At 42.9% G+C, this 9,807-nt stretch overlaps 1 protein-coding gene across 1 annotated transcript; it reads left to right on the top strand.

Annotated features, from left to right (window-relative positions):
- Nucleotides 1–5,030: 5,030 nt before the first annotated feature.
- Nucleotides 5,031–9,390, top strand: LOC139665854 (WD repeat-containing protein 19-like; the record flags this gene model as incomplete). Its single annotated transcript, XM_071544856.1, has 11 exons — nucleotides 5,031–5,076; nucleotides 5,599–5,690; nucleotides 5,818–5,883; nucleotides 6,027–6,152; nucleotides 6,318–6,433; nucleotides 7,223–7,338; nucleotides 7,802–7,882; nucleotides 8,510–8,622; nucleotides 8,717–8,890; nucleotides 9,012–9,082; nucleotides 9,218–9,390. Coding segments are annotated over exons 1-11 (1,134 nt in total), but the record flags the coding sequence as incomplete, so codon positions are not given.
- Nucleotides 9,391–9,807: the final 417 nt, after the last annotated feature.

The raw sequence follows: 9,807 nt of genomic DNA on the forward strand, positions 1-9,807 counted from the left end.
TGGTGTTCTATTATTTCAGCCGGCATCTGTTCTGTTTACTGCCTATCTTTAATTGGAAAGATTCAGTCCTTGTAGATCTCAGCTGCATTTTGAAATGTGGCTGATGTTTTCTTGACATAATCAGTCCAACCACCATGGACATCAAGTCATCAAACATCTCCATCAGTGGAAATCTAGATGGCACCTAGTCTTATTCCATAGAGGTTTGTTTATGCAATAGTTCAGCCTGTTTTGCTGGCTAAGGAACCTGCTTGCTTTGCTAAAATGAGACAATTGATAATCAGTTGTCATTCGCAACCTGGCTGAGAGTCCATCCACTGCAGACACTGACAGAGACAGTAGACCATATAGAGCGTGTAACTGACAGCTGAGAGATTTAATGATTTACTCGTTCTCACCACAGAAAGTACAGCAGAAGATACCGTACTGAGCCTGAACCCAGTGGAGGATCTTCTGCGGAGACGTTTGGTCCACACGACTCGTTGTTTTTGCCTTCAGGGCACATTCTGCACGATGAGGACCTCAGTGACAATCTGCAAAGGTCAAAGGTCACATCGAAGGAGATTTCAGCGCTCTGCTAGATGGCTGGAGACAAAGACAGGAAGATGGATGAGGTGTTTGAAGAGATACCTGCCCATCGGCACCCGGGGAGCTGACATGGACTTTGTGCTGGCTGGCTTCCCCCAGATGGACTACATCCTCCGGTTCTCCCCGCACTGGTTCAGTGACAAGTGATCCAGGCTGCAACAGAGACGATAGATGGCCCAGTGAGTCTATTAGGAAACACTGTGGTCTTCCAGAGCCGAGATCCTGAGGAAAATATCAAACTGCTGCAATGTGACTTTGAACCAGCGTCCTGCAATAGAAATATATGTTATTATCTCTCCTCTTCCATGATTTGTATTTTATGTGCAGTGCATCTGCTGTAGAAGCCAGGCAGTTCAGTTTGAGGTGGTTTGGAATCCAAAACAAACCCAAATAAAAAAAAATAAAAAAAAGGAAACAACCCTCATACATTCAACAAACAAAGTGTATTATTTATTACATATTTACTACCCCCAGATCAGCAGTTGTGTTTCCACTTTCTGATGTGCTGAAACATCATGAAAAATACTCACAACCTCATGCCGGCGGGCATCGAGGAGGGAGGCACATTTTTAATTCTCTTTGATTTACGTGGCCTAAGGGGATATAGTGAGTGAGAAGTAATTTCTCAGTGTTTTAAAAATGTACTCTAAGTGAAGAGTTTTGAAGTAAGCTAATAGCACAGATGTACTGTTTTTAATATTCCTGCCACACAAAATAACAAATTTGAGCTATGTTGAGTTTTTCTGTCATTTATGAGAGAGAATATAAGAAATGGTGTTGAGTGTTCATGTCATCATTACTGTGGGAGAATGTCCTGACTAACACAGCCAGTATGTGGGCAGAGTGTCTGCACCTAGCTTTATTAATACCAATTGGTTGACCTACTATCTATTTACCTCTAATATGTGTGCATGTGTATGTGTGTGACAGGCGTTTGTACAACAGATTCCTCATCCGAGTGGCAGCAAAGCGTTTGGATGGACAGGTTTCTCATCCAATATTCAGGATCTTTCCCTGGTCTGCGGGAGTGCATGTGTGTGTGTGACAGCACTCAAGCATACACCTATGTCTAAGTCCTGATACCTACTGTATGGTCACGGTTGAGTGTAATTAAATGTCACATTTCATTTTTCACAGGTCAAGATTATGCTGAGTCTTTTCGTCTCAGAGAACGGGCTCCAAAAACCTAGAAAATGGAGCGGCTTCCCTGAGGGTTGAGCATGAGCGGTGCTGTGCAAATTACCCAGTGAGTAATGGCAAATTATGGCAGCATGGAATAGGAATTCGAATGGGAGGAGATATAAATTCCTGGTGTATTGCGGTAATCTCCCTTGATACACCTCACAAAAGGGAACATTGTTTTATACTGTATGTGGGTAGTGCATGAGATGAAGAAAGCTGAAATGCACTTTATATATAGAGCCATCATGTACGTACAAGCCAAGTAAATCTTCAGCGATGCTACACTGAATTAGAATATCCATTCTACCTATTCCAAATCTGTAGATTCATTGTAGTTTGTGATGGCAAAGTAAATGCCTTGCACACTGCTTGTAGAGGTTAAACATTTCTTTGCATGAGAGCCCCATCAAGACATATATACTTTTTCCATTCCAGCCACAAGATTGAAAGGCTGTACATCTCTTGCCGGGAGCCATTGGGCCAGTATTCAGGCTAGATACCTTAAAATAAATGACTCCTTTCTCCTCAATGTCTTCCTCCACAGGCATGAAAGACGGGTCGCATTTAGTGCAACTAGTACAGGATCTATTTTTTTTGGAACAGGGGCTGAGGGCGGAGGAGATCCAACGTGTGTGTGTGTGTGTGTGTGTGTGTGTGTGTGTGTGTGTGTGTGTGTGTGTGTGTGTGTGTGTGTGTGTAGACCTCTATGTGGAAAGGTTCAGATGTGGATCATCACTTCCACACCTGGCTGTCCTCTCACCCTGACCCAGCGTTTCCATCTGCATCACAACAGAGGGCTGTCAAGGTTGGAGCGCCAACACACTCCACTGCACTACACACACGTCACTCGGCTTCTCCGCCAGCGTGTGATAACCTGCGGCGGAGCCCTCCTGCGCGGCCTGAAAGAGAAACCGCTTCACATCTTCAGCGGGGGAAGTCACAGATACCATCAGCAGCCTCATGTTGCTCTTCAACCTTTGCTTTTTCAGTGCCATCTTACAAAAGGGGAAGAAACACGGAGCTGTGGGCTGGAAAGCTCCCTGCGTGCTGTCTGACCTGGAGCTAATGCAGTGGAACGGTGTGACTCAAGAAAGAGGCAGAAAAATGTTTAATACATAGCGGGGTTTTTGACTACAGTTAGGTTTTTGCAACATTTTGGCATAACCAAATCATAATGCTATGCTTGAATTTGAAGACTATGCCTCAGTTCCACTCTACTAGACTGTGTGCTCATCATCCCATAATCATGCAGCTCTTTGTCTTGGCTGTGTGTGTGTGTTTGTCTGTGTGTGTGTATGTGTGACCTTTGGCATACTGGACCTGCAGGATGCAAAGGGCCACTGCAACAGCCCCGGTGTTCTCCAGAATGGACATAGCTTCAGTCAGACAAAGGTATTCAACTCTACTCAATAACCTGGATTTATACAGGGAAACACATGGAAAGAAAAGCATCCTTTCTCAAGTGTTCCCGGTGTAGAAATACAATTTAAAAAGGCACTTACTCTGCCTAACCAGGATATAGGGAGGGAGTTCCAACGCTCCAGGTCCTGCTTGATTTGATCAAATAATGGACTGAAATTGGCTTTGAACATCTGGTGAAACTCCGGTGTGATAGATATTCCCAAATACACAAATCCTGTGGGGTACCTTCTGAAAGGAAAGGGAGAAGGAAAGCTAGGCACCTGAAGCCGACCACCTAAAGTCATAGCTTCAGATTTGGAAAAATGTATTTTATACCCAGAGAAAGCACTAAATTGGGTGATATTTTGTATTAGGCGGTGAACTGATGCAGCAGGATTAGACAAAAATAATAACATATCATCAGCATATAAAGCAATTTTATGAGATTTCTGGCCAACAACCAGCCCAGATATTGCAGGGTCGCACCGAATTGCCTCAGCTAATGGCTCAATCACCAACGTGAATGTCTGTATTGTTTTAATTCTCTAAGTGGCTCTATAGCCAACATTGTATGCAGAGGATTTAAGACAGCTGGACATGTAGACATTGTAGAGAAAATATAAAAGCTGTTTTGGATCTATAGTTGTGTTTATGTTTTTATTGTATTAATTGTTTGTGTGGTTTTGCCATTTAAATGCTGTTGTCAAACTCAGAAATGAAAGTGGAACTGCTGTGGTACACTGACCTCATCCTGATGTCACATCATGACCTTGGAATAATAAGGTCCCATCTGACATTTTAGTCAAAAATAAGTTATTTATATAATGTAGCTCTAAAACATGTCTTAAGCTTAACTGGTAGGGTGTTGCAATCTGAAAAAGGCTGGGGTACTGACTGCAGGAACTCTCACCCAACAGACAACCCCACCCTGCCTGACATCCACCTCTGCCCATTTAGCCATTTTCAGCCACCATCTTCTTCACTCTTCTGCCTGTTCAGTGAGTCAACTCTACACGTTTTATACTGCAGGCTATCTACAGAGGATATTACTTCACCCCGATAAAGTTTTATGTTCACAATGAAATTATATACCCTATTGTATTTTACGCCTATTCTGTATTCTTGCTGGCGTATTGGAAAATATAGTGAATTGAGACAGATGAGATGAGAGGATAATGAGAGATATATTGTGAGCCAGACTCAAACCCACATGGTGTCACAAGCACATGTAATGATCTACAGACCACCCAGGTACCCAGGATAATAATAATAATTTAAAAAAAAACTAATAAAAGGGGAATAAGAATCAATTTAAGAATTCAAGTGTTATTCCTTTAGTAGCCTACGTTTAGGGTACGACACAGCAACACACACACACACACACACTTGTTTACTGTCCCACTTGTTTGTTTGTTTTGATCCTTACTAGGATCGACTAGGAAAATGCAGGAAGTTAAGCGATTTTGCAAATACCTAGCTTTTGAACAGACGAATATTGGGGTCAGAACAACAAAAAGCGTACCAAAATCCTCATCACTTTGAATGTGGATTGATACTGTAATATTGTTGTAATATATAGACTATACTATGGTGCGAGGTGTTGTCACTGTGGTACTTTGTGCCCTCCCTCCTTAGAAACACAAAATAAAAACGTTGCAATATGTTTGACAATTTATTTTGAAAGTGTAAGCGGAAGTTCATATAGTTCATAGAAATTGTATATTCTCCTAGCTAGCTTGACATCGGTGGGCTAGCTATAGAAACAGGTCATTGGTTAATGGCTGTTGCTATGACATCGCTGTAGCTTCTGCAGACGCTTAAGAGCGAAGCATTCTGGGATATACACAACTGTTGCAGCGAAGATGCTTTGAATAAAAAGGTCGATTAAATGTCATCAAAATGAAGGTTGGTGCCAAGGAGAGAATTACAACAACATATATTACTTGTTGGTTTATGAGCTTAGTCATATGAATGTGTTTTACATGCTAACGGTTACTCCTGCTAATTGAGCTAATGTCTACATTAACGTTTCTAGCGTTGGCCAGCAATAGCCAGCTAACATTAACGTTAGCTATCTTGCTAGCTGGGAACTCGTTAACGTTAACTGGCTATCTAACAGGCTCCGTTATCAGTCACTCAGTCACAACCAAATGAGCTAACGTTATGTAACATGAAGAGTCCGTTGTCGGACACAGTTTTCCAACCTTTTATCAGCATAACCCCAAACAAACCGATTAAAAATGTCCAAATAGTTCTTAAAACATGTAGCAGCTATACTGCTCGGTCATGTAACCTACGTCTATTTTTCGTGTGATGGAGAATTACCAATGCAGCTCATAAAACGTCGGAGTCGCAATCTCATCTCCGGTGTCAGACCAGCAGCCAAGCCCCGTAACGGCTAACATTAAATCCTTTTTCTGTTCACAGCGTGTTTTCACCCTCACGGACAAAGCTTGGGTAAACTTCAGCCTACAGTACAAATGGCAGAAAACCCTCGGGAATTATATCGCTGTTGCAGGGTGAGTAGCCTAATCTGCTGCGGCAGGAGATAGAGCGCAACCAAAATATTATAATGTTCAACTTCTTTGTAAGGTAGTTAAAACGACACAGTAAGTAAAATGTGTGATGTATTTCTCATACATACAGAAATGACAACTCAGTGAAAATATTTGATCGATATGGGCATAAGAGGAATGAACTCAACCTTCCAGGGTAAGTACAAGAACATATTGTGACTATTCCACCTCTGTTGACATTTTCTGCTTATAATTAAAGGGTTTGTGCTAATTACCTCTTGCTGTTCAACAGTTATTTTAAGTGTCCCCTCTTTCTCTCCTTCCTCTCGCTCCCTCCAGGCGGTGTGTGGCGATGGACTGGGATAAGGACGGGGACATTCTGGCGGTGATAGCCGAAAAGTCCAGCTCCATCTACCTCTGGGACGCCAGCGTCAATAAGACATCCCAGATAGACAGCGGCATGAGGTGGGACAGACATGCCAACACATTTCTAATTCCAGCCCTTGTTGTTCAACAGAGCCACTGCCAGTATTTTTTATAGACTACATTAGCACTGAAGTGATTGATGATCACCCCTAATTCTTAACGAGACATTCCTGGTTTCCTTCCTGCTTGTGTTGGTTTCAATAGGGATCAGATGTCCTTCATCTCGTGGTCAAAGACCAGCCCACTGTTGGCAGTTGGGACGGCTAAAGGAAACCTGTTGATCTACAACCAGCAAACCTCACGCAAGATTCCCGTGCTGGGTAACACACACACACACACACTCACACACACACACACACACATATACATATCAGGGTTTCCGTTTGAAAAAACTGGTGCCGGTCCACGTGTCCTGGAAGATTTCAATGACCCGGACAAATGGGAGAAATTCCGGTCAAATATTATCTGTGTTTATTGAGCTTAAAGGCAGGCTATATAAAGAATGACATCATCAAGGCATGTAGATTTATAATATTTTTTATTGAATAGTAGGCTACTTTTGCTTATACATTATATTCCAAAAAAAAAAAGTCCCGTCAATAGACTCACGCGCATAACGCTATCTCTCTCAAACACACACACAACATTACCATGCAAAATAGAAAAATAGGATCATCTACTATGAAAATTTGCACTTTACTTCATTCCTGACATGTATTTTGTTGCCAAATAGCCATATGCTTTCACCATTACGCAATGCCAAATGCGCGCATGTCCCGTTAACCATCATCACACATTGCCAATTGTTAAATACGCAACCGACAACCAAGAAAAACAACACAGTAAATATGTAAAAAGCACAGCCCAGCAAAAAGCCATGAAAATAACCTGCAAAGACATCTTACCTTCACCCGACGCACACACACATCGCCCTTGATTGGTTAATACATTAGGCTACATTCAAAACAATTTAGTAAATCCTCCCCAGTTGTGTCTCATGTCAACTCACGTAGTGCAATATTTAATATTACTTTACTGAAAGAGACTCAAAGTTACTCGTCTCCTCTATTATAGTGATCCTCTCTCCCCTCCCTCACCACGCATACTAGGTAAACACACCAAGAGGATCACATGTGGGTGTTGGAGTACTCAGAATCTACTGGCACTCGGCAGTGATGACCGCTCTTTGAGCGTCAGCAACCATGAGGGGGACACCATCCGACAGGTATACACACACACAGGCATGTGCGCATGAACACACACACGCACAGCCACAAACACACACACGTAAGCACCACATGGCTGTCCGTGGAATGCTATTATAATTAGGCCTGCTCTTGGGAGAGGGAGGAGTTATGTTGACAGATGATTATTGATGCAGTAACAAAAAACATTTAGCCATATAGCTGAGGCTCCTATCCAGATGGACTTAAAATGAGTGCAGCAGTCGAATAAACTTAAATTCCTAGATCACTAACATTACGAGCAACCAATAGTAAATACTGCAAGTAATCCTAGAGTGAGCATGTGTAAAAGAGAAGTGCTAGGTAAATAAGTAAAGCTGAGGAGAGAAAGCAGAAAAGATTTTTTAAACACATTTTCAAGACAACTGCATTCAGACCAAGCACAGGAGGAAGAACAGGAAAGAGGATCTGGTATAACTTTCTTCCCTTCTGTCTTTTTGCCAGACGACGCTGCGCAGTGAGCCTGCTGACGTTTACTTCTCTATAATGAAGACAGATGAGAGGTCATCTCCAGGAGAGAGCACTGTAAGTTTGTGTGTGTGTGTGTGTGTGTGTGTGTACGTGAAGAAATGAGAACAGCGCATTCATCCCTAGAGCTACACATTCGCTATTAAAACCATCTGTTTGATTCATGATTTCACACACCTTCCACTATCCTCTCCTTATATGCAACTGATTTTTTACATTACATCACATGATGAGCGAGAATGTGCTTCTGGGTTCTTCGTCAATTAGTTTGCATAACAGAGTGTGTGATATTTAAAGCAATATTTCCACTTTGTTAGAACATTTTTTTTTTTTCACCTATTGTCATTGGTCATCTGGGGCCACAATATTGACTTATGGCTACTTGCTTTCATTAACATCTGTATTGTTAGCAAACTGAAAAGTCAAAGTTATACTAAAGTAAAATAATGATTGAGGACTAATCTACAGGGTGCAATAGAGTGCACAATAGAGATTTCCGGTCTAGATGAAACTTAAATGATCCCTGTGGGTGTATTGGGTAAAACAAAAAAGAAGTGATTGAGCATACATACTATCCTTTTGTGCTGTACTTCCATGACTGCATGTGAATCAAGGATGGAGATTTAGGACGTAGGAATAATGTCATCACACATGCTCACCTGACTGTGACCTTTGACCCTTCAGGTGAGCGTGTCTGTGGGGAAGAAGACGCTGTTCCTTTTCAACCTCAACGACCCCGAAAACCCTATAGAACTGGAATTCCAGCCTCGCTACGGAAGCATTGTCTCCTACCGCTGGTAGTGCACACACTCCATCACACAGCCAGAGATTGGCATTGAATCACGGCAATGAGATATTTGTACTGAGTCTGATTCCCTCCCTCTCCTCCAGGTACGGTGACGGGTATATACTGATCGGCTTCTCCCATGGCTACTTTGTGGTTATCTCCACCCACATCAGGGAGATTGGCCAGGAGCTGTACCAGGCTCACAACCATAAAGACAGCCTCAACAGTGTGGCCATCTCCCCGGCCTTGAACAAGGCTGCCTCCTGCGGGGACAACAGGTACACGGCACACACACAGGTTGTCTCTTTGAACACACAGCTTCAAAGAGACAAGTATGTACGACAGTTCTGTATGTAAAAAGGTCTAAAGCCATGTGTGTGTCTGTCTGTGTATTTGCAGCATAAAGATCCATGAGCTGTCTGATCTTAAAGACATCAGCAACATAGTTCGTCTGGATGACGAGACTAAAGGTGAGACTGTCTTCACGCCCAGCCACAGTGCCAAAAGGGACATTTTGAATGCAGCTGAGTCAACTCAAATAATTCTGCCCCCTCCTTCTCTTTCCCTCTCTCCCCCACCTCTCTCCCTCTTTCCTCCTCCCTCAGGTCTGGACCAGTTGACCTGGACGGATGACGGCCAGCTGTTGGCGATTTCCACACAGAGAGGGACGCTCCATGTCTTCCTGACCAGGCTGCCCATCCTGGGGGACAGCTTCTGTACCAGGCTGGCCTACCTCACCTCCCTGCTGGAGGTCACTGTCTCCAACCAGGTGGAGGGGGTGAGGACACACACACACACACACACACACACACACACACACACACACTGTACACCAGTGTTTGGGCACAAATTTTCCTTGGTGGGATGTAAATTCTCTTAGGCAGGGTGACTTTTACATTTTACCTTTTAGGCATTTAGCTGATGTTCTTATCCAGAGCGACTTACAATGATTGCAGTGGTACAATAAGCTTAAATTCCTAGATTACCAACATTGCTGGAATGAATAGTAAGTGGAAGAGTTCAAGGGTCAGAGCCATAGTGCCCTGGCAATATTCCTGTGACCCTAAAATGATCATGTAAGAGAGAAGTGCTAGGAAAATAAAAAAAAAGTATGAGCTAAGGAGAGAGATTGAAGAAAGTCAAAATAAGAGCAAATTAGAGTGATTCGAAGATGGGCTGTGATTCAGCTGGGGGG

This window comes from Centroberyx affinis, unplaced genomic scaffold (genome assembly GCF_046629955.1).
Source record: "Centroberyx affinis isolate AG114_WGS23_722 - 3 ecotype Tasmania unplaced genomic scaffold, CSIRO-AGI_Caff_v1 ptg004702l_1, whole genome shotgun sequence".
NCBI classification, from domain to species: domain Eukaryota; kingdom Metazoa; phylum Chordata; class Actinopteri; order Beryciformes; family Berycidae; genus Centroberyx; species Centroberyx affinis.